General features: G+C 42.7%; 1 protein-coding gene across 2 annotated transcripts in view; it reads right to left on the bottom strand.

Annotated features, from left to right (window-relative positions):
- Positions 1–398: 398 nt before the first annotated feature.
- LOC131706871 (dedicator of cytokinesis protein 5-like) overlaps positions 399–24,680 on the bottom strand; it is a 163,057-nt gene continuing 138,775 nt past the window's right edge. Inside the window, exons 47-52 of one of the 2 annotated variants that reach the window (XM_059008765.1) lie at positions 22,430–22,567; positions 21,865–22,028; positions 20,746–20,896; positions 13,173–13,323; positions 12,390–12,511; positions 399–3,810 (exon numbers count right to left, since the gene is read on the bottom strand). In XM_059008765.1, coding sequence (XP_058864748.1) covers positions 3,706–3,810; positions 12,390–12,511; positions 13,173–13,323; positions 20,746–20,896; positions 21,865–22,028; positions 22,430–22,567 — 831 coding nt within the window. In that variant the 3' untranslated portion in view covers positions 399–3,705. Of the gene's footprint in view, positions 3,811–12,389; positions 12,512–13,172; positions 13,324–20,745; positions 20,897–21,864; positions 22,029–22,429; positions 22,568–22,588; positions 24,468–24,680 lie in introns of those variants that run through there. The other variant, XM_059008766.1, reaches the window with a different exon arrangement.

Below are 24,680 nucleotides of genomic sequence, written 5' to 3'. Positions count from 1 at the left end.
TTCTAGCAAAAATGTCACAAAGGCACAAAATATAAAGCAAGGGAAAGCAACACTGTCATGTAGCTGGTCCTTTCAGGAAAATAAATTGTGAGGGTTGGCTGCTCGGGCACTTCCTCTTATAGACTTCCTGTCATGGGAGGGGCTTCTGCAGCAAACCAAAGTTAAAGCTTTGGTATATACCTGTCAAGACAGACTGACAAGAAAATGACTCATTCATGAGTGGAATTGTCCTTTGTAAGATAACAATCCATTTAGATTAAAAAATAAATCCAGCTATGAAATGATATGGTGTTTGAGTCCCTGAAGAACTATTGTCAATTAAAGTCGTATTTGGGGATGACTGTGAACAAGTTGTGGGTTAAATTATGCACAATAAAAATCAGTACGGTGAAGGAAAAGAGGACACATGTATTTGTAAATAATTGAAGTTTTATTCATTACAAATTTTACAGTCACCCCTGTTTAAAAAAAAAAAAATAGTATGTGCCAGCCTTTGCAGAGAGGCAGAGTACATGCTTGACTTGTTGTCATGGAAGTAGAGTGCTCCACTTGCTGTTTTCTAAGTTCCTCATATCAGGAGTGGCTATCTGAAGTATTTATAGATGTGCTCCTTCTCTAGTTACAAAAATCATGGTTTAACTGCAATTATAAACTGGTAATAGTGCATTTATTATTATTTTAAAAATTACAAGTACCGGTAAATGGAAGCTAAAGTAAGTTTAGAACATAAGACACAAAGCACTCTACACAGAGAGTTATAAATACATGGAATAGCCTACCAAGTGAATTAGTAGGATCTACAATACTAGGAAGCATGCATTCCTATTAAATTAGATCCTCCAATTAGGGCCAATGGTGTGCTAAGAAAGGGTGAGCCTGATTGTCAAACTGCTCTTATGTTCTTACTTGTATCTTCAATGGTTTTGCTTATATTCTGGTTTGTTTTTTAAAGCTAGAAATTATTTCTGTAGTTATGCAGTCATCCACTGTGTGGTAGAGCCCTGCAATGCAGCTTCCTGATTGTGGATGAAAGAAGTCTTCATGTACGTTTGATTACCTTAAAAACATCAAGTGGAGCACCCTGCTTTCCTGAAAATACATGAGGAAGAAGCCAGGAAGGACATACTCTACTCCACAACCATGTTTGGGTCTGTTCCTGTATTGACAGCGCCACAAAAACAGTCACTTCCTGTCACAAGTACAGAACTCTCCTTGTCACCATGGAAAAAGTTACACCTCAGAATATAAAGAAAAAAGAAACAAGGACCAGGGGTCACAAATGGAGATTAGATAAAGAGGCATTCAGAACAGAAAATAGGAGGCACTTTTTTACACAGAGAATTGTGGGGGTCTGGAACCAACTCCCCAGTAATGTTGTTGAAGCTGACACCCTGGGATCCTTCAAGAAGCTGCTTGATGAGATTCTGGGATCAATAAGCTACTAGCAACCTCCTCTCGTTTGTAAACTTTCTTATGTTCTTATAACAAAGAGGTGGGATTAAAGGAGAGTTCTGACTGCACTACTCTGACTGAAATGCCAAACACATGTCAAGCTAATTGTACCCGGAAAATAATATCATTATTAAGAACATGGCACTACCCAGTATAAATACAACAGACATGTCAGAGCACTGTTAAAAAGCCACTATGATTTTGTGCATCTTGCTCTTAATGTGCAAATAGTCAGGTCAGGCGTCATTCAGCTAAACCGAACCATCAAAAAAAAAACATCTTTTCTTGTATTTACATTATTGAGATCCAGTGCATTTTGCTCACCTTTTTTAAATACATGAGGTAATATATGCATGTCAGTTAAGATCCGTTCCTGCTTTTGATAGCTATTTAATGTTTATATTAGTTTCAGGGTGAATACATCACTGTGCTTTGGTGGCTATTACACTAATACACATCTTTGTGATGTACTGGAAATAAAAGTCAATACAAATTTTAGTAAAATAAAAATAAAAATCAAGACTGCAGGAGTAATGGAAAATAAGGGCCAGTAGGGGTTAAGTAAGTAAGTTTTTATTAATCAAATACAATTCTATGCAGATGAAACCTTATTGATGGTTGACTCAGTATTTAGTTCATAAAAACAGACCCTAGAAAAGTCCTGTGTTGGATCTCATGCAGTCAGTGTTGAGAGTTGTATTGCACTTCTTAAAGTATTTTTTGTTAATCATCTTATTGTATCTTTCTCTTTTTAAAACATTGCTTACGCAAAAAATAATTTACTCAGAGAGGATTTTTAGTGGATTTGCATTTTGTGATGATGTTTGACATTGTAGTTTTGAAGTCTGCAACACAGGGTTAAATAACTCCCAATAGGCTCAATCATGAGAAGAAGTTAATAGTATTTGGTAAGGTGGCTGCTGTGGAATTGTCAAATTGCTAAACAATTTTCATTAACAAGAAAAAAAAAAATTAAAATTAGATTTAAGTTAATTCTGTGTTGTGCATTTAAAATCATGATATTAAAAAAAATATTATCTGACATTAGCTAAATCACACGTTCCAGGTGGGTGAATACTCCTTCTTTTGTGTAAGACTGCAGCTTAGAAGGTATTGCTCAGCTTAGTTAATGCATCCACACCTTGACTCCTCTTTATATCGTCCATTCCTAACACAGCAGTGGTGAGTCTCTTATTTTTCTAGGAGTGTCATCTTGCGCAGTATGTTTAAAACATTCTACAGGGAGTCCCATAAGGCAGCATCATAGGCATTATTTCTAACATTGGTTGTCTCTATTTTCTTTCCGGTGTGAAATGTCTTGAAGCGAAGAGGAACAGATTCAGATCATTATGGTGTGTGGTGCAGAATGTTATGAGGGTGTTGCTGCCCAATGACCAGAGAGCATCCACATCAGCCCGGTATCCAGTATGATACGATGCCCTGCTTATCGGGCTTCCAATATAACAGTAATATAGAATTGATCAATGATCAAACAAAATGCTGATAAACTCCATTCACTGGGAAAACACAATCAAAACAATGTCCACCACCATTCCATTTCAAACCATCAGGTCCTCTGAAAAGCTCTGTCTACAGTGTTGGATCTACATTGCACCCTGCAGGCCATATTTTCACCATCATATTGTTTGGGGTCAATAAGAAACTCATGGGAGCTGACTCACAAATTGAAGTGAGTAAGGCAATAGCCAAAATGTTTGTCTTAATTTCTAGATTACAGCATTCCATCTCATACCCCTGTAGAAAGACTGCCACGTTTATTTGTTAATGTGTATCTTAAGTGTATTTGTTACTGTGTATCCTAAGTGTATTTGTTACTGTGTATCTTAAGAGCTCATATAGGTTTCATTTTCTCAAAAAACTAAGATAAACAACAATAGTGCCCGTCTGCTTGTAAAACTAGGAACACATCTTTAAAAACAACTTTAGTAAGTGTGTCTCTAATACATAGTTCATGACACCAAAAAACAAAACAGAATTCACGAGATGACACTCCATAAGAGGCAGCCACTTGTATGAACTACATTAGATATATCTAGCCATCTGTTAAGATTCAGACAATCCACAAAATAAGCTCTTAAAACACCATCTGCAAAGCAGGCAATGCCCCACCCATTACTGCAGGGGGCCTTGCTTGAAACAGAGTCCCATGACTGGAGGGGTGGTGAGATACTCTCCCAAGCTAGCCCACCTCCCCACTCCAGAACTGCACTGCCCTCCCACGCAGAAGCCCTCTCACTGTGGAGCATGATCAGGGGATGGGACAACAGATCTTCTGGTTTTGGGGGGTGGAGGAGGAGGAGGTTTGGAGTCCCCTTTAACTGGTAACGGGGGCCCAATCTGAGAGAGATGGAGAAAGAGAGTGTTAATCATATAACATAATGCTAAATAGAATACTGAAGACTGAAAACATTTAAAGTTGATTCTTACATTAAAAAGATTGATGCAAAGAATAAGGGTTTACACTCTAGTGTACCTAACAAACTTCTGAGTTTTAAAAAGTTATCAGGATGTGATGACTGAAACATGTAACAGAGTGAATACTGGATTCCTTCGAATTTAAGATGCCCTCGAAATTAGGATGCAATCCAAATTCTCCACCCTCAATTTGAGGAAAAATTAAAACATCAAATAAAGATGTATGGAGGCAGTTTGCAGAGCATTAGTTACGTGCTGTTCTCATTTCCAGTGGTGATTGCACCTGTTTTCTCCCTTTTAGTGACCTGTGTTATTGCTTGACATGTTGAAAAATACAGGGGATCAGCATTTCCGGTCTTTCCAAGCTGGTACTATTTGTTAGAACGGCGCCTAATAACGAAATGCTGAAATTGTAAAAGCTTCTCTTCGATTTTTTTTTCCTTTTTTGAAATTTGGAAATCGGCAATTATTTTTTTTCTCATTTTCTCCCCAATTTGGAAAGCCCAATTATAATTTTTTTTATTTCAACCCAACTCACCACTGCCACCCCCGCGCTGACTCGGGAGAGACGAAGACGGACACAAATGTCCTCCTAAACGTGCGCCGTCAGCCGTCCACTTCTTTTCACTCTGCAGGCCCGCCATGCAGCCACCTGAGAGCTACAGCATCAGAGGACCACGCAGCTCTGGGCAGCTTACAGGCCGGACCTACAGGGGTCGCTGGTGTGCGGTGAGCCGAGGGCACCCTGACTGACCTAAGCCCTCCCCACCCAGGCAGCGCTCGGCCAATTGTGCGCCATCCCCTGGGAACTCCCATCTACAGTCGGTAGTGGAATAGCCTGGACTTGAACCGTCGATCTCCAGGTTATAGGGCGCATCCTGCACTTCACGCGGAGTGCCTTTACCGAATCTGTATTCACTTTATTGAAACAAATTTTCACTAACAGAGAACACAAAAAAACATACCTGCACAAGCAGTGGCGTAGTTACGTTTGATTACAAACAATGCAGTGTTTCCATTGCACTATCCACGCTGCGTACGTGCCTAATCACGCAAGATGTGTTTTGATCACTATACGCAGTTGATTCTTATATCAGTGATTCTTATAAAGCTCTGTGTATATATATATATATATATATATATATATATATATATATATATATATATATATATATATATATATATATACACACACACACACTACCGGTCAAAAGTTTTAGAACACCCCCATTTTTCCAGTTCTTATTGAAATTTAAGCAGTTCAAGTCCAGTGAATAACCTGAAATGGTACAAAGGTAAGCAGTAAACTGCCAGAGGTTAAAAAAAAAAGTTTAGGTTACCAAAAACTGAAAAATAATGTACATTTCAGAATTATACAAAAAGGCCTTTTTCAGGGAACAAGTAATGGGTTAACAACTTACAGCTGTTCTGCAGCAATGGAAGTAAATTAAGCCTTGAAAGTTGATGCTAACAATTCTTACAGGTGTCCCAACTTTTGTTGATTACTTACAAACCCTCTGTCTGTATAAAAGCAGTGTTGGAACAGACTGTGTTACTACACCCTCTTAAGCATTATTTGGACAGTATTGTACTGCAGGAAGTAGTACATTGCTCTCATAATGGCGAGAAAAAGGCAATTAACAAAGGAAGACAGACCATTATAACCCTTAAAAGTATAGGTCTTTCTTTTAGAGAAATTGCAAAGAAAGCCAAGGTGTCAGTGAGTACAGTTTCCTACACCATCAAAAGGCACTTGGAAACTGGAGGTAACTCTGACAGGAAGAGGTCTGGCAGACCCAAAGCCACAACAGAATCAGAAGACAAGTTTCTGAGAGTCAACAGCTTGCGTGATAGGCGGCTCACAGGACAACAGCTTGAAGCACAGCTGTCGAAGTAAGCAAGTCTCAGTTTCAACTGTGAAGAGAAGACTTCGAGCTGCAGGTTTGACAGGTCGAGTGGCAGTAAGAAAGCCATTGCTAAGATGGCAAAATAAGAAAAAGAGGCTTGCCTGGGCAATGAAGCACTGCCAGTGGACTACTGAAGACTGGAAGAAGGTCTTATGGACCGATGAATCAAAATTTGAAATCTTCGGTTCATCACACAGGGTTTTTGTACGCCATCGAGTAGGCGAAAGGATGGTTCCTCGGTGTGTGACACCAACTGTCAAACATGTAGGAGGAAGCGTGATGGTCTGGGGCTCTTTTGCTGGATCCAGAGTTGGCGACTTGCACAGAGTGAGCGGCACCTTGAACCAAAACTGCTACCACAGCATTTTGCAGCGCCATGCAATACCCTCTGGTATACGCCTAGTTGGTCAGGGGTTCATCCTACAGCAAGATAATGACCCAAAACATACCTCCAGGCTATGGGTGAAAGCAAAGCAACCTACAAGTGCAACACATTTGTGGGAACTTCTGCAACAGTGTTGGGAAGAACTTTCCGAACAATATTTGATTTCCATTGTAGAAAGAATGCCACGAGTGTGTTCGGCTGTTATATCTGCAAAAGGTGGCTACTTTGTTGAGTCAAAAATTTAGATAAAATTTTGTTAAACAAAACGATTCCATGATTTCTTTTTTATCTCCAATTGTTTATTTGTTCTATGGTTTAATTTCAGAGTACATTGAGACATTAAACTGCGTAAATTTCAATAAAAACTGGAAAAATGGAGGTGTTCTAAAACTTTTGACCGGTAGTGTATATATATATATATATACAGTACTGTGCAAAAGTTTTAGGCAGGTGTGAAAAAATGCTGTAAAGTAAGAATGCTTTCAAAAATAGACATGTTAATAGATTATATTTATCAATTAACTAAATGCAAAGTGAGTGAACAGAAGAAAAATCTAAATCAAATCCATATTTGGTGTGACCACCCTTTGCCTTCAAAACAGCATCAATTCTTCTAGGTACACTTGCACAAAGTCAGGGATTTTGTAGGCATATAGTCAGGTGTATGATTAAACAATTATACCAAACAGGTGCTAATGATCATCAATTCAATATGTAGGTTGAAACACAATCATTAACTGAAACAGAAACGGCTTTGTAGGAGGAATAAAACTGGGTGAGGAACAGCCAAACTCAGCTAACAAGGTGAGGTTGCTGAAGACAGTTTACTGTCAAAAGTCATACACCATGGCAAGACTGAGCACAGCAACAAGACACAAGGTAGTTATACTGCATCAGCAAGGTCTCTCCCAGGCAGAAATTTCAAGGCAGACAGTGGTTTCCAGATGTGCTGTCCAAGCTCTTTTGAAGAAGCACAATGAAACGGGCAACGTTGAGGACCGTAGACGCAGTGGTCAGCCAAGGAAACTTACTGCAGCAGATGAAAGACACATCATGCTTACTTCCCTTCGCAATCGGAAGATGTCCAGCAGTGCCATCAGCTCAGAATTGGCAGAAAACAGTGGGACCCTGGTACACCCATCTACTGTCCGGAGAAGTCTGGTCAGAAGTGGCCTTCATGGAAGACTTGCGGCCAAAAAGCCATACCTCCGACGTGGAAACAAGGCCAAGCGACTCAACTATGCATGAAAACACAGGAACTGGGGTGCAGAAAAATGGCAGCAGGTGCTCTGGACTGATGAGTCAAAATTTGAAATATTTGACTGTAGCAGAAGGCAGTTTGTTCGCCGAAGGGCTGGAGAGCGGTACACGAATGAGTGTCTGCAGGCAACAGTGAAGCATGGTGGAGATTCCTTGCAAGTTTGGGGCTGCATTTCTGCAAATGGAGTTGGGGATTTGGTCAGAATTAATGGTCTCCTCAATGCTGAGAAGTACAGGCAGATACTTATCCATCATGCAATACCATCAGGGAGGCATCTGATTGGCCCCAAATTTATTCTGCAGCATGACAACGACCCCAAACATACAGCGAAAGTCATTAAGAACTATCTTCAGCGTAAAGAAGAACAAGGAGTCCTGGAAGTGATGGTATGGCCCACACAGAGCCCTGATCTCAACATCGAGTCTGTCTGGGATTACATGAAGAGAGAGAAGCAACTGAGGCTACCTAAATCCACAGAAGAACTGTGGTTAGTTCTCCAAGATGTTTGGGCCAACCTACCTGCCGAGTTCCTTCAAAAACTGTGTGCAAGTGTACCTAGAAGAATTGATGCTGTTTTGAAGGCACTTTACAGCATTTTTACTTTACAGCATTTTTTCACACCTGCCTAAAACTTTTTACACACACACACACACACATATACACAGTGCCTACAGAAAGTCTACACCCCCTTTCAAAATGTTCACATTTTGTTGCCTGATAGTCTGGAATTAAAATGCATTACAATAGTTTTGTTTTCATTTATCTACACATCCTACCCCACAATTAAAAATAAAAACTGAAATAGCTTGGTTGGATAAGTGTCCACCCCCCTTGTAATAGCAATCCTAAATTAGCTCAGATGTAACCAATTGCCTTCAAAATCACACACCAAGTTAAGTGGCCTCCACCTGTGTTAAACTGTAGTGATTCACATGATTTCAGGATAAATTCAGCAGTTCCTGTAGGTTCCCTCTGCTGGGTAATGCATTTCAAAGCAAAGACTCAACCATGAGCACCAAGGCACTTTCAAATGAACTCCGGGACAAAGTTTGGTTTGACGAAACTAAAATGGAACTTTTTGGCCTAAATGCAAAGCGTTATGTTTGGTGCAAACCCAACACAGTGCATCACTCAAAGAACACCATCACTACTGTGAAGCATGGTGGTGGCAGGGGTCACAAATGGAGATTAGATAAAGGGGCATTCAGAACAGAAATTAGGAGGCACTTTTTTACACAGAGAATTGTGAGGGTCTGGAACCAGCTCCCCAGTAATGTTGTTGAAGCTGACACCCTGGGATCCTTCAAGAAGCTGCTTGATGAGATTCTGGGATCAATAAGCTACTAACAACCAAACGAGCAAGATGGGCTGAGTAGCTTCCTCTCGTTTGTAAACTTTCTTATGTTCTTATGTCTTTTATTAGAGATTCACCCTCAATTGTTATTTTTAAATCTTGCTTTTTCTTAATATTAACATGTTTTAGTTTGAGTTTTGTTGTTACTACATAAATAAATATGTATTATTATTATTATTATTATTATTATTATTATTATTTAGATTGGCAGAAAACATTGAGAATTATTGTAAAGGCCATTGACTAGGTATGACTAGGAGAATTGACACACAGGGCTCAGTCATATGGACAGACTTCACAATTGAAGCATTTAATCTACCCAATGGAAATAGTGTCAGTTCCCCACTAACAGCTTTCCCTCGGAACTCTTGTACTCAAAATGTAGTTAAAGTTATGACTTCATCACACACTGTACCAACCATGCTTCGTCTTGGCTTACTTAATACAGGGGTCACAAATGGAGATTAGATGAAGGGGCTTTCAGAACAGAAAATAGGAGGCACTTTTTTACACAGAGAATTGTGGGGGTCTAGAACCAACTCCCCAGTAATGTTGTTGAAGCTGATACCCTGGGATCCTTCAAGAAGCTGCTTGATGAGATTCTGGGATCAATAAGCTACTAACAACCCAACGAGCAAGATGGGCTGAATGGCCTACTCTCGTTTGTAAACTTTCTTATGTTCTTATGTTCTTATGTTATGGGGATGTTTCTCATCGGCAGGGACTGGGGCACTTGTCAGGATAGAAGGGAAAAATGAATGGAGCAAAGTACAGAGAAGTCCTTGAGGAAAACCTGCTGCCCTCTGCAAGAAAGCTGAGACGGAAGGTCACCTTTCAGCATGACAACGACCCAAAGCACACAGCCAAAGCTTTCACATTAGACTTTGCATGTAGAATTTACACAAACTACTCCACATTGATAAAGTTAAAAAATGTATATAAAATATAAATAAGTAAGATTTAAAGAGAAAAACAAATTAATCTTAGTTGCATAAGTATTCAACCCCTTTGCTACTGTAGCCCTAAATCAGCTCAGGTGCAAATAATTTGTCTGAAAGGTCACAAAATTAGTGAAATGGTTTCAGCCCGTGTGTACTCAAAGTGGTTTAACTTGTAGATAATTTCCCTCAGGTATATAAAAAGACTTTCAAGCTGCAACTCACATAGTGATCCAACAAAGCAACCATGAAGACCAAAGAGCTTTTGAAACAAGTCAGGGATAAAGTGGTAGAGATATATGCCCTTAGAATCTTCGTAACCGCATCATAACAACAAATCAAACAAGATTACTACATCAGATATTAACAAAATGCAGTTTAAAGTACATGTCAATCTTTTTAATAAGATGTCAGTTGAGGACCGTCAACAAAAGAGCAACGCAAAACCTGGTCACACACACTGTCGACAGCAGGAAACGCTAATTCATCATCTTCATCAAGCTCTTCCGAAGAGCACACTGCTTCTGCTGTCCAATTACAAGGCAACTTCCCGGAAGCATTTTTAATAACAGCTCGATATCTGGAAATATTCAAATTAATTACCAAGGAAAAGACTAATTATTATTATTATTATTATTATTATTATTATTATTACAATTGCACAATCTTTTTTTCTGATCTTTGTTCTCAGTTTATTTTCACGGAAGCATTTTTAATAACTGCACACCACCAACAATAATAATAATATTAATAATAATAATAATAATAATAATAATAATAATACATTTTTTTCACAATCTTTTGTTCTGTTTACTCAAATAGAAGTATACAGTTTTAAAAACGCAGTTTTTTACACTCATTTTACATAGGAGATTGTTGTTATGGAGGACTACGTTTATAGAATGTTCATTTTAGAAATGCCCTCTGTGTCATAAGAAGAACATAAGTGTCAACTGGTCGCTGGCAGGAAACCTACACAAGCCCCGCTAGTCCCGTTACCTTCATAGACGTGCTATTTGAGAGAGTGAGGATGGATTTAATTGGACCCCTGGAAAAGTCTAAAGCAGGGTTTCAGTACGTTCTGGTCATTGTGAATTACGCCACTAGATACCCCGGGGCTGTACCGTTAAGGAATACTAATTAAAATAACATAGCGCAAGCGTTTCCCTAAAGAGATCCTTACTGACCAAAGGACCCCCTTTTTATGTCCAAAGTTATGAAAGAAATGTATAAGTTGTGCAAAGTAAAAAAAATACTACCTCTGTTTACCACCCACAAACAGATGGTTTGGTTGAACATTTTAATAAAACATTAAAACAAATGATAAAGAAGGTAATGCATGTAGCTGGCTGGGATAGTTTTCTTCCTTTTCTTATGTTTGCTATCAGAGAGGTTCCTCAGGCGTCGACCGGGTTTTCACCATTTGAATTATTGTATGGGAGACAGCTGAGAGGAATCTTAGATATTGCCAAAGAAGTGTGGGAGGAGATGCCACCTAGAGGGGACAATGTGGTCAAGTAAGTAATAAAAATGAGTGATAGAATGGAAAAGGTCAGCAGTCTGGTAAATGAAAATCTGATCAGAGCGCAAGAACTACAAAAGACAACGTATAACGCCAGCACTTGTCTAGAGAGTTTAAAGTTGGAGACAAAGCGTTAGTTTTGCTGCCTTCACATGCACACAATTTTTTGTCTAAATGGCACGGACCTTCCAAATAGCAGAGAAGTTAAGTAATGTAAACTATAAAAGTGTCTCAGACAGGGAAAAGGAAACCATACCAGATTTTCCATGTTAATCTGGTGAAAACATGGGTAGACAGGGAACCTGCACGGTACAGCATGACGAATTAGAACTCGGTCCCTAGTTGCCGGGTACGGCAAGTCCGAGTGAAATAAAAATTGGGGAACATTTGACTGCAGAGCAGAGTACTGTAATTAAAGAGCTAATTGAGAGGAACGGTAGTTCCTTGAGCCAAGTTACCAGCGAGAACTGCCAGAGACACTGTACAGCAAAGATAGTTTACGTGTTTTCAGGCTTTTGGCGCAGCAAAAATAAATTAACCAACAGCACCATTTCACTTTTAATTTGTAGTTCCAAACACTCTTAGGTGAAATGTAGAAAACAAAAAGTCAATACCTGTCATACAGTGAGAGAAATAAGTCACCAAAATAAGGTAACAATTTCTTCTCCTCCTTTTTTTGCAGATTTTTGCAGACCCCAGGCACATTTATCACACATATGTATATTACAGGATGGGGGGCACAGCAGTACCTCAGTTAAAACCACACTCTGATCACTCCCCTGGGACGTAAGCCTTTCACATTGTCTAACTGACAAGTTAGGAAGGTTTCCAAGTGTGGATTGCTATATGATCACTTAACTAAACCCTTAATTGAACTGATAATTTGCGCAATTAGACCTGTTTAATTGTTTTCAGCTCTTAAACAGTTGCAGATTTAAATTTAGGTATAACATTTTATAAGTAACTTGAACTCTGCAACTGTTTAAAAGCTGAAAACAATTAAACAGGTCTAATTGCGCAAATTATCAGTTCAATTAAGGGTTTAGTTAAGTGATTGAGAGCTCAGTTGGAATGAAAACCAGCAGACAAGGGCTCCCCAGGCCCGGGTTTGAGAAGTCCTGCCCTAACCCTTACCTCTGTGGAGTTCCTATTCCTCTGGCTGCCGTTCTCGAGAGGTTTGTGTTTAGGAGGCATTGGGGGCGGAGTGTCCTGAAGGTCAGAGTTCACGTCCCCCTCGCTCTGTAGAGACGAGAAACCTTAACAGGAAGGAATACAGAGAGTGACCTGTTTAACAGGAAGGAATACAGAAAGCGGCCTGTTTAACAGGAAGGAAAACAGAGTGTGACCTGTTTAAAAGTTCCCTCTCAACAATATTTTCACACCTTTGCTTACTTCACTGGCACTATCTCATAACTTGTCTTGCATACATAAGAACATAAGAAAATGAATGACCGAGAGGAGGCCATTCAGTCCATCTAAGCTCGTCCAGTTCCTAGTAGCTAACTGATCTCAGAACTTTGTCAAGTTGGGTCTAAAGTATCCAAGTGATTCTGCTTAAACAAGATGACTAGGCAGCCCATTCTATACCCTCACCACTCTCCATCCATCTGTCCCAAGTCTATCTCCACTTAATTTCCAACCGAGTCCTTTGGTCCTGGTTTCTGTGCTGCGATTAAAGTATTGTTTCGGGTTAACTATATCAACCCCTTTTAAGATTTCAAAGACCAACCATGTCCCCCAAAATTCTTCTTTGTTCCAGAATAAACAGATTCAGTTCTGTCAGTCTACCATTGTAGCAAAGTCCTTTAAGCACTGGGTTTAGTCTGGTTGTGCCTGTTTGCATGATAAGGCCATAGTTGTCATGCAGCTCACCTAAAAATAAACATCTAAATAACCTGCCCCTGCAGTGTTACTTACTGGAGCTTCGGGGCGTGCATGGGGTGCCTGGAGGAGGGCTGAGAGGGGTCGACAAGTTCAGCTGGGAGGAAGGTCCCTGAAACAAGGACAGGGTCATCCGCCGATCACCAAACTGCAGGCTCTTGGGGCGCTGTGGTCTCTCTGGGGGTGTCTACAGAAGGGAAATAACAATTACTATCAGCAGTTATTAATGTTGAAATGACCTACAGAGTAAAAGCATCCAGACTAGATACAAGTTTTACTAGATACATGTTGTTTGCTCCAATGTGTGTTTCTTTCAAAACTGCACATGTGATACCTACATAGTGATTAGAACTGGAATTACTTAATTAGCTAGAACCTCTTTAAGGAATGAAACAGGTCTTACACATACACTTTCTACACTTAGAGTAAGCGGCAGCACTCAGTGGTAGCAGAGAAAGGACAGCAGAACAAGGACACTGGCTGTGTTGCAACTGTTTATTACTGGCAGGCGAGCACTGCAGTGTTTTATGGATCGAGCTATATTGTTGTTTTTTTGGAACTTTATATTTCGGGTGTACAAAGCCCGGACTTTTGGCACTACATTTCCCAGCCAACTCTGACTCCCGCCAGCTGGCTAATTCTTCTCTTCTCTCTATGCTTACTGAGCGCCAGCATTCAGTGGCAGCAGAGGAAGGACACAACAACAAGGACTGGTTGTTTTGTGTCTGTTCTGTGGCTGCTTTGTGGTTGTATTGTGCACTGGACTTGAATACTGAAACATATTTTGTGTTTTTTTTTTTTTTTCTTTTTTAATAATTCAGTCGTTGCCAATTATTTTTGATTATTTTCTCCCCAATTTGAAATGGCCAATTATTTTTAGGCTCAGCTCACCGCTACCACCCCTGCGCTGACTCGGGAGGGCGAAGACGAACACACGCTGTCCTCCGAAGCGTGTGCCGTCAGCTGACCGCTTTTTTTCACACTGCGGACTCACCATGCAGCCACCCAAGAGCTGCAGCGTCGGAGGACAAAGCAGCTCTCGGGCACCTTACAGGCAAGCCCGCAGGCGCCCGGCCAGACCATAGGGGTCGCTGGTGCGCGGTGAGCCGAGGTCACCCTGGCCGACCTAACCCTCCCTCCACCCAGGCGGCACGCGGCCAATTGAGCTTATATAATAAGAACAAAAGAACATTCAAGGAGGAAGTAAAATGTCTCAGAGATACAAATGGCAACATCATAGATGAAGGGCAAATATATATTAAATGATTACTTTTCACAGGTTTTTGCAAAGGAGGACACAGACAACATGCCCCACATGGTGACCTGTTCCAATCCAATTTTAAATAACTTTAGCATAACAGAGGCAGAAGTGTTAAAGGGACTAGGAGCTCTTAAAATAAACAAATCCCCTGGGCCGGATGAGATCCTCCCAATAGTAATCAAAGAAATGAAAGAAGTGCATCTTAAAATTTTGTAAAAAGTGACGCATGTATTAAAATCGAGTACACAAACAACCGCGCAACTGACTGCTCAAGAGAAAATGTTACTGCCCAATCTTGAATCATCCATGACATACAGGCAGCCATTTTCAAAGAAGTGTCATTAGTGTCAGATGAGATCCTCCCAATAGTACTCCAACAAAGAAGTTATTACAAACCACTAACTAAGACCATGCAACAGTCTCTTGAGACAGGGGTTGTACCAACAGACTGGAGAACTGCAAACGTAATACCGATCCACAAAAAGGGAGACAAAACCGAATCAGGTAACTACAGACCAATAAGCCTGTCTTCTATTATATGTAAACTTATGGAAACTATAATAAGATCCAAAATGGTAAATGATCTACAGTGTCGTGAAAGTATTTGCCTCCTGTCTGATTTTCTGCATTTTTGCATATTTTTGACACTGAATGTTCAACCAAAACCTAATATTAGATAAAAGGGAAAGTGAGTTAACAAATAAACACAAAAATGTGATACATATTTCATTTATTTATTAAAGAAAGTTATGCAACACCCAATGTCCCCGTGTGAAAAAGTAATCGCCCCCTTAGACTCAATAACTGGTTACTCCACCTTTAGCAGCAATAACTGCAACCAAATGCTTCCTGTAATTATTGATTAGTCTCTCACAGCGCTGTGGAGGAATTTTGGCCCACTCCTTCATGCAGAACTGCTTCAACTCAGTGACATTTGTGGGTTTTCGAGCATGAACGTTTCAGGTCCTGCCACAACATCTCAATGGGGTTTAGGTCTGGACTTTGACTAGGCCATTCCAAAACTTTAAATTTCTTGTTCTTCAACCATTCTGATGTAGACTTTCTTGTGTGTTTCGGATCATTGTCTTTCTGCATGACCCAGCCAGCTGCGCATCTGCTTCAGTTCACGGACAGATGGTCTGACATTCTCCTATAGAATTCTCTTATACAGAGCAGAATTCATTGTTCCTTCAATGATGGCAAGGCATCCAGGTCCTGATGCAGCAAAGCATCCCCAAACCATGACACTACCAACACCATGCTTGACCGTTGGTAGGAGGTTCTTACTGTGGAATGCAGTGTTTGGTTTTCACCAGACATAACAGGGGCCCATGTCGGCCAAAAAGTTCCACTTTTGACTCATCTGTCCATAGAACATTGTTCCAGAACTCTTGAGGATCATCCAGGTGCTTTTTGGCAAACCTGAGAAGAGCATTCATGTTCTTCTTAGAGAACAATGGTTTCCGCCTTGCCACTCTGCCATGAATCCCATTTTTGCCCAGTGTCTTTCTGATGGTGGAGTCATGAACACTGACCTTAGCCGAGGCGAGAGAGGCCTGCAGATCCCTGGATGTTGTTCTAGGGTTCTTTGTGACTTCCTGGACGATTTTACACCTTGCTCTTGGAGAGATTTTGGCAGGACGGCCACTCCTGGGAAGATTCACTACTGTCCCAAACTTTCTCCATTTGGACAATATGACTCTGACTGTGGTTCGGTGGAGCCCCAGAGCCCTAGAAATGGCTTTGTAACCCTTTCCAGACTGATAGGCATCAACAACATTTTTTCCAGGGGTCTTCATGAATTTATTTTGTTAGTGGCATGATGTGCCTCTAGAACCTGTGTGCTGACAACACTCTGATGGTAAGGGCCAAAGTTAGTCAGATTTATATTGGGCAGGGCTGGCCCAAATGGTTGTTAACCAAAGTACTCAAATAGCTGACCCTAATTATCCCTTTAATTGGGTTGAGTTAACTAGGGGGGGCGATAATTTTTTCACACCTGAAGATTGCATGTTTGATTACCTAGCACACCAAACAAATGAAAGAAGCACCAAACTTTGAAAAAAGGCCAATAAAATGCTTGTATATATAGTGAAAAGTGTTGAATTTAAATCAAGGGTAAGTAATGATAAAACTTTACAATGCATTAGTAAGACCTCATCTAGAAGATTGTGTTCAGTTCTGGTCACTTCGCTACAAAAAGGATATTGCTGCCCTAGAAAGATTGAAAAGCAGAGCGACCAGAATTATCCCGGGTTTAAAAGGCATGTCATATGTCAGTCTTGAACAAAGAAGACTATGCGGAGATCTGATTCAAGCATTCAAAATTCTAAAAGGTTTTGACAATGTCGACCCAGGGGACTTTTTTGACCTGAAAAAAGAAAAAACAACCACCAGGGGTCACAAATGGAGATTAGATAAAGGGGTATTCAGAACAGAAAATAGGAGGCTGTGGCAGAGCAGAGCTCTGCCCTTAGAAATACTAGCAGGGAAGGGGTTAAATTCTCCTCCCTGCCCAGATTGATTGCTTCAGGTGGGAGCAATCAGTCAATTAATTATTCAATTATAGACTTAGCCACCTGGCATAAAAGGAGGCCTCAGTCTCCCAGTTGGGAGGAGAGTTCTAGAAGGAGAAGCAAGAGTGTTTTTGTGTGTGCTGTTTTGGTAATCCAGTGAAGGCAACGCCCAGCCTGGAAACCTTTATTTTCGTAAGTTTTGCTTTTTGCTTTGTGTTTATTTTATGTTTAAAACCTTTTTGTTTGGCCCTTGTGCCGGTTTATTTTGTATTTGTGTTTATTAAAAACTTTATTTTTGAACTTAAAACTGTCTCCGAGTCTCAAACCTTGGTCAATCCTGTCACAGTTGGTGTCAGCAGTGGGATAGCGCCACCTGGAGGCTCAGAGCAGTAATTTTTTTTTTTTCTCTTTCTTTTTTGGGAGTTTTTTTTTGGAAACTTTATTTAAATGGGGAAGAAGAGCAGACAGCGGCAAAGGCAGGAGATGCAGCAGCCGAAGAAATGTAAGCTGCTGCAACAACAGCCACCCCAGCTGGAGGACCCAGCCAGCCTTTTTCCCTGGTGCTCTTGGTGCGGGAAGGTGGATCATCAGTGGATGTCCTGTCCAGATGGGCCACCAGCTGACCGGTGTGGGCGCTGTGAGGTGGATGGCCACAACTGGGCAGGATGCCCCCACAATCGGGACCAGGAGCAGCTGCAAACCCCGTCCTCGGCAGCCACCCCACCACTTCCAACATCACCGCCTTCACCACGCGATAATTTTTTCACACCTGAAGATTGCATGTTTGATTACCTAGCACACCAAACAAATGAAAGAAGCACCAAACTTTGAAAAAAGGCCAATAAAATGCTTGTATATATAGTGAAAAGTGTTGAATTTAAATCAAGGGTAAGTAATGATATGGGGGGAGGTGGGAAAAGTGGGAGGAACAGCATCACCCGGCGTCCTTCACAGAGCTGGCCCTGATGGTCGTTAATTACCTGGCGATAGATATGGGAGATGCCCCAGTTATTCCAATAAAGAAGGTGGAGTTGTCGTCCCGAGAGCCAGAGAGGGGTGAGCCGCCGTCCCGAGAGCCAGAAGGGGAGGTGCCGCCGTCCCGAGAGCCAGAAGGGGAGGAGCCGCCGTCCCGAGAGCCAGAAGGGGAGGAGCCGCCGTCCCGAGAGCCAGAAGGGGAGGAGCCGCCGTCCCGAGAGCCAGAAGGGGAGGAGCCGCCGTCCCGAGAGCCAGAAGGGGAGGAGCCGCCGTCCCGAGAGCCAGAAGGGGAGGAGCCGCCGTCCCGAGAGCCAGAAGGGGAGGAGCCGCCGTCCCGAGAGCCAGAAGGGGAGGAGCCGCCGTCCCGAGAGCCAGAAGGGGAGGAGCCGCCGTCCCGAGAGCCAGAATGGGGGCCGCTGCCGTCGCCCAGAGAGGGGGAGCCGCTGCCGTCGCCCAGAGAGGGGGAGCCCGAACGTCCACAGCCCGAGAGGGAGGAGCCCGAACGTCCACAGCCCGAGAGGGAGGAGCCCGAACGTCCACAGCCCGAGAGGGAGGAGCCCGAACGTCCACAGCCCGAGAGGGAGGAGCCCGAACGTCCACAGCCCGAGGGGGAGGAGCCCGAGCGGGAGGAGTCGGTGCGTCCACGGCCCGAGCGGGAGGAGTCGGTGTGTCCACGGCCCGAGCGGGAGGAGTCGGTGCGTCCACGGCCCGAGCGGGAGGAGTCGGTGCGTCCACGGCCCGAGCGGGAGGAGTCGGTGCGTCCACGGCCCGAGCGGGAGGAGTCGGTGCGTCCACGGCCCGAGCGGGAGGAGTCGGTGCGTCCACGGCCCGAGAAAGGGAAGCCCACAGGCCCAGGGCTGAAGGGACCCGCAGGGGAAGAATATAGGCTGTTCCCACCTCCACCACCAGCAGAGGGGGAACAGCTGGAGCTGTCTCCCTCCACCGCCAGCAGAGGGGGAACAGCCGGAGCTGTCTCTCCCTCCACCGCCAGCAGAGGGAGACGAGCCGTTGTTCCCGCCTCCGCCAGCAGAGGGAGACGAGCCGTTGTTCCCGCCTCCGCCAGCAGAGGGAGACGAGCCGTTGTTTCCGCCTCCGCCAGCAGAGGGAGACGAGTTGCTGTTCCTGCCTCCGCCAGCAGAGGGAGACGAGCCGTTGTTCCCGCCTCCGCCACTAGAGGGAGACGGGCCGCCGTTCCCGCCTCCTCCAGCAGAGGGAGACGAGCCGTTGTTCCCGCCTCCGCCAGCAGAGGGAGACGAGCCGCCGTTCCCGCCTCCGCCAGCAGAGGGAGACGAGCCGCCGTTCCCGCCTCCGCCAGCAGAGGGAGACGAGCCGCCGTTCCCGCCTCCGCCAGCAGAGGGAGACGAGCCGCCGTTCCCGCCTCCGCCAGCAGAGGGAGTCGGGCCGCCGTTCCCGCCTCCGCCACCAGAGGGAGTCGGGCCGCCGTTCCCGCCTCCGCCACCAGAGGGAGTCGGGCCGCCGTTCCCGCCTCCGCCACCAGAGGGAGTCGGGCCGCCGTTCCCGCCTCCGCCACCAGAGGGAGTCGGGCCGCCGTTCCCGCCTCCGCCACCAGAGGGAGACGGGATGCCGTTCCTGCCTCCGCTACCAGAGGGAGACGTTCCAGGTTCCCTACCAGCGTTCATGGGCTTTGAAGGTCCGGGGCCCCCACTATTGAAGAAAGCTTGGGGGATCCGGCATCAACCCCGCCCACCACCGCCCGTTGAAATAGCCCACCCAAGGGACATAAGGGGACTCTTGGGGGGAGGGCTTGGGAGGGGGGGGAGTTTGGCCGATTGCGGCCTCTGTACTTTGTACGTGGAGGGAGGTGTGTGGCAGAGCAGAGCTCTGCCCTTAGAAATACTAGCAGGGAAGGGGTTAAATTCTCCTCCCTGCCCAGATTGATTGCTTCAGGTGGGAGCAATCAGTCAATTAATTATTCAATTATAGACTTAGCCACCTGGCATAAAAGGAGGCCTCAGCCTCCCAGTTGGGAGGAGAGTTCTAGAAGGAGAAGCAAGAGTGTTTTTGTGTGTGCAGTTTTTGGTAATCCAGTGAAGGCAACGCCCAGCCTGGAAACCTTTATTTTCGTAAGTTTTGCTTTTTGCTTTGTGTTTATTTTATGTTTAAAACCTTTTTGTTTGGCCCTTGTGCCTATTTATTTTGTATTTGTGTTTATTAAAAACTTTATTTTTGAACTTAAAACTGTCTCTGAGTCTCAAACCTCGGTCAATCCTGTCACAGAGGCATTTTTTTACACAGAGAAATGTGAGGGTCTGGAACCAGTTCCCCAGTAATGTTGTAGCTGACTCCCTGAGATCCTTCAAGAAACTGCTTGATGAGATTCTGGGATCAATAAGCTACTAACAACCAAACGAGCAAGATGGGCTGAATGTCCTCCTCTTGTTTGCAACTTTTCTTATGTTATGTTCTAAATCGGGTTTTCACTGGTATTGTTTTGTACTGAAACATTGTAAAGGCTTATTTGAGTGCTCTGGTAGAAAGGACTAGTATAAAGGTGGAATTTGATAATTTTTCTTTTTCTGGTTATAAAGATTGTATTTGGGAATTGCTTAGAACTTCCTGCCAAGGCTTTTCCTTATTCTGTTCTTTGATTTCTGTATGCTGCTGATTAACTGTGAACCACACATATTTTAATTGTGTTGCTTGTACATGCAATTGTCTTTTTATTGTTTTCCAGGACCACCTTGTAAACAAGGCCTCGGTCTTAATGTGTAAATCTCCTGGTTAAATAAACAAATAAATAAATAATGTGTGTGACCCAAAGTAATTGTGAGGAGCCCGAGTGTCTCTCTGTATCCCACTAATCTATATCTACAGTGCGAGTGCATTGTTGAGTTACCTCTCCGTCTGGCTCTCTCTCAGTCAGGACTTGGGATTTGCTGATGTTCCACTCTTTCCTGTTGAATCGGCTGATTCTGTTGTCACAGAAGGGCTCCTCTGCCCTGGACAGCACTGAGCCCCTGCGCTCGCTCACAGAGGCCAGCAGAGAACTGGGGAGAGACACAGGAGTGAGAACTTAGCGACTGATTACAAACAGAGGCTGACAGCAAAGACCTGAGATGTGTCTGAACATAACTGAGGGAAAACTAAGGCACAAGGGAATGATAAAAATAACAGACCTAAAAACACAACTAGTGGCGGCTCGTCAGAGGAAGCATTGCCTACTCGACAATTTTAAAATAAATAAGTTCTTATTTATTTATATGTAATATGCAACATTTATTTTACACGGAGGCAGCCACACGATCCAAATTCTCCACTCAGTCACAGCTGTACGTTCCCTCTATAGTTTTGATTAGCATGTCTACTAGCCAATCATATTCTTCCATTTCTTCAGATAGCTAGCATGGAAAATGTGAGTAAAGCCGTCTAAAATAATAGCCAACGCTGGCATGCTTCCCATCCCCTTTTGTCTGCTTTAGCCAATTACTGGATATGTGCCATCCCAGTGAAAGGAAAGAGGCGGGGGTTGTAATGAAATACGTAGTACTAGCGAAAGTACTATACAAAACAAATACAGTAGTTTGATTTACTTAATTTTCAACAAAAAAAAAAAAAGATAATTAAAATGACGGTTTCTCTTCCCCCCCCCCCCCAATTACTTTTGGGAGGAGGTTTTCCATCACCCACCTTTGCTTCAAGAGATATAACAGTAATGTACCTTGCTCCAGAACTAAAGTTTGTCTGAATTGCTTCTGTTACATTAAATAGATGTTTCATATATCTCATTATTTTGTTGGCCATTTATTAAGTTTAGCAAATCCTCCTTTATTAATAATATTTTACATATAATATTTAATATTAATATAATGAATTAATATAATGGGGTGAATTAATTAGTTCTGGGGACACGAATGCATTAATACCCACTAAACTGGAGTTGGGGTTGCCCTTCGGAGCAGGGTTAGGGTTAAGGGGTCTGACTCGTAGGAGCAGGGTTAGGGTTAGGGGGTCTCACTCGTTGGAGCAGGGTCTCGAGGAGCGTTCTGAGGAAGTGGAGCAGCTAGAGACTCCGGAGGATGCCACGGAGATGGTGGAGAGCCTGCGCAGTGTCGACGACAGGATGTAGGGCATCACTATGGAGCCTGTACGGCTTTTCTTGCGCTCCGTCAGGGAGGAGGGCTGAGAGAAGAAAGTGACAATAGATGTAATTGTACCCTATGGTAAAACAACTCTCATTGTAAAGATCTCTTTTTTGGATATCACTTGTAAACAAAATTCCCACCTTATAGACCCTTGTATTAAATCAAAACAGCCATCTTCAAAGCTCAATGAGTTGTGATGTGACTTCTGCATGTATGAACATACAAGCACCTCTACAAACTCCTTCACCAGGATGCTTCCTCCATAGGGGACCATCATTCAGAACGTTTAGCAGGAACATCTACCAGCCCCATCCATAACTATTACACATTCAAGAGGGCTACATTTAGAGTACCAACAGACACTTAATAAAGCAGAGTTTCTTTGTGTATTTCTAACCCTACCGGCCCTCGGCTGAGAAGCAGCAGTGCGGTGCTCACCAGGGTAATGACTCCGTAGTGCTTCTCCACCTTCTCCTTCAGCTCCTGGAAGCAGGTGACCAGCCGGTTGTGGAGTGGTTTCAGCTGCTCCGTGGATTTCTCTCCGTGAATCTGAATCCCGTCCGCCAGCAACGGGATCTGACAGCAGACACACAGACAGAGTTTTATTGAATCTAACATTAAAGCCCCCGCCCATTGAAGCTTTGATTTGGTACTGTATATAAAATATGTATTTAGCTAAATCTGGACATTTTTTTTGTTAAATCTAGGAAAAAATATGCGCTTGGCACTCTATCCATGGAATCTGCCATTTCTGCTCTCTTCACTGCAGTTTCACTGACACTCTCCACTTCAAACATCATTTCTCCGGTTCTACAAGTCCTAGAGTGATAGTCAGCAGCTCATTTGAAAGTTAAGAACTTTGACTAATCAGCTGTCATTTATGTATTTATTAAAAAATTTCTATCCTTTAACAAAAAAAAAAAAAAGAGGATTTTCCAGAACTGCCTCTTAGGTCAGTTGCACCCCCCTAACAGACTCTCTGCGCCCCCCACTTTGCACACCACTTGTATAGATGATGTTATGCTGTTATAAGTTTGGTTGCTGTAGTGACCAGCCCCTGGTAATAGTACAGCAAGACACTGCCAAGCTGTTTTGTTCTCTAAGGCAATGCCAAGCACTATGAAGATCCAATATGAAGACCCAATAGAAATAATTCCAACATATTAGTTTTTATTAATCATGTGGAAAGCAGATTTATTTGTTCTATTTAAGTAATTTATTTTATTTGAGAACAACTTTAAAAAGTAAAGCGCATATGTAGCAGGGCGGAAGAGAGCCCTGTACATATATATATATTTTTTTTAGATCGGTGTCTCCCCTGTGCAGTGTATTTTGTATTTGTTTTGTTTTATTTATGTATTTGTGACGGCAAAGCGCCGCAGGGTTTGTTTGTTTATTTTAAAACGTGTTCTGGCAGAGGCGAGATTGGTGCTCATCCTCTGCCAGGAATAATTAATAAACTCGTGCAGAAGGTGGCCATCTCCCGAATTAATTAAGTGATTAATTTTGTTGCTAATCGGGAGATGGCCACGGTATAAAAAGCCTGCAGCTCTCTGCACTCGTGGTGGGTGTTAGAAGGAGAGAGTGAGCGAGAGGAGTGAGAGAAAAACAAAACGAAACTAAAACGTAAAGGATCAGTGACTTGCCCAGCCCGATCGTGTATTTTGTTTCTGTTTAAACCTTTTATTTTGCTCTGTGAGCAAGTCTTTTTGTGTTTAAATATTTTATTTATTTTTGTTATTTGTAACTAAAACGACGGCCAGCCGCGTCTTTCTTTTGAAACTGCAGTGCCTGGTGTCAGTGCTTTAGTTCCTGCTTCTGCCGTGACGTCACCGCCCAGCCACCCTGTCACAGCATATATTAAAGTAACTATAGCTAACACAACAATCCAATACATCTTACCCTTTTTGCACTTCCATGAATTACAAAGCTCTCAAATGTACAGTTTAAAGAAACACATGTTATAACAGATATGTATTTTCATTTTAAAACAGACTGATCTGCTACTACTAGGTTAAATATGTTCTCAGTTTGCTTGCTTGCCTTCCGGGAAGTCTGTTATCAATCAATCAATCTGTATTGCTTATATAGCACCTTTAGTGATAAAATCGCCTCAAAACGCTTTACATATAAAAATAACAAAAATGAATAACATACACAACAAATAAAAGATGAGAAAATACAAAATACCCCCTTAAATTACACACAGTAAAACAATCATCACTTAAAAAGCAGTGATAAAAATATAGAATAAAAAAAAACAAGTAGAAAAAAGGCTGATAAAATGTTCCCTTTAAAATGCATATGCTAAATATGTCTGTAATCTTAATTTAAAAGCATCAAGAGATGGTGCTCCCTTACAAATCGTGTCATCATTTCACAACTTTGGTGCTCTAAAGTTGAACGCTCTGCTGCCTTCTTTCTCTGTGTCCATGGAATACTGAGTTAAACTTCATCCTGTGATCTAAGAGAGGGACTAGGTACATATGAGGTCAGTAAATCTTTTAGATATAGGGGAGCAAGGCCATTTAAAGCAGTATCAGTTAGAAGCAGGACCTTCAAATCAATCTTATGCCGTACAGGAAGTCAATGTAAGGCTGCTAACACAGAGGTAATGTGTTCATAGTTATTTGTTCTAGTTAAACCCCTGGCAGCAGTATTTTGCACAAGCTGCAACTTAAAATACCAG

The sequence above is a fragment of the Acipenser ruthenus genome, chromosome 37 (assembly GCF_902713425.1).
Source record: "Acipenser ruthenus chromosome 37, fAciRut3.2 maternal haplotype, whole genome shotgun sequence".
NCBI lineage: Eukaryota > Metazoa > Chordata > Actinopteri > Acipenseriformes > Acipenseridae > Acipenser > Acipenser ruthenus.
This window is presented reverse-complemented; position numbering and strand designations above follow the sequence as displayed.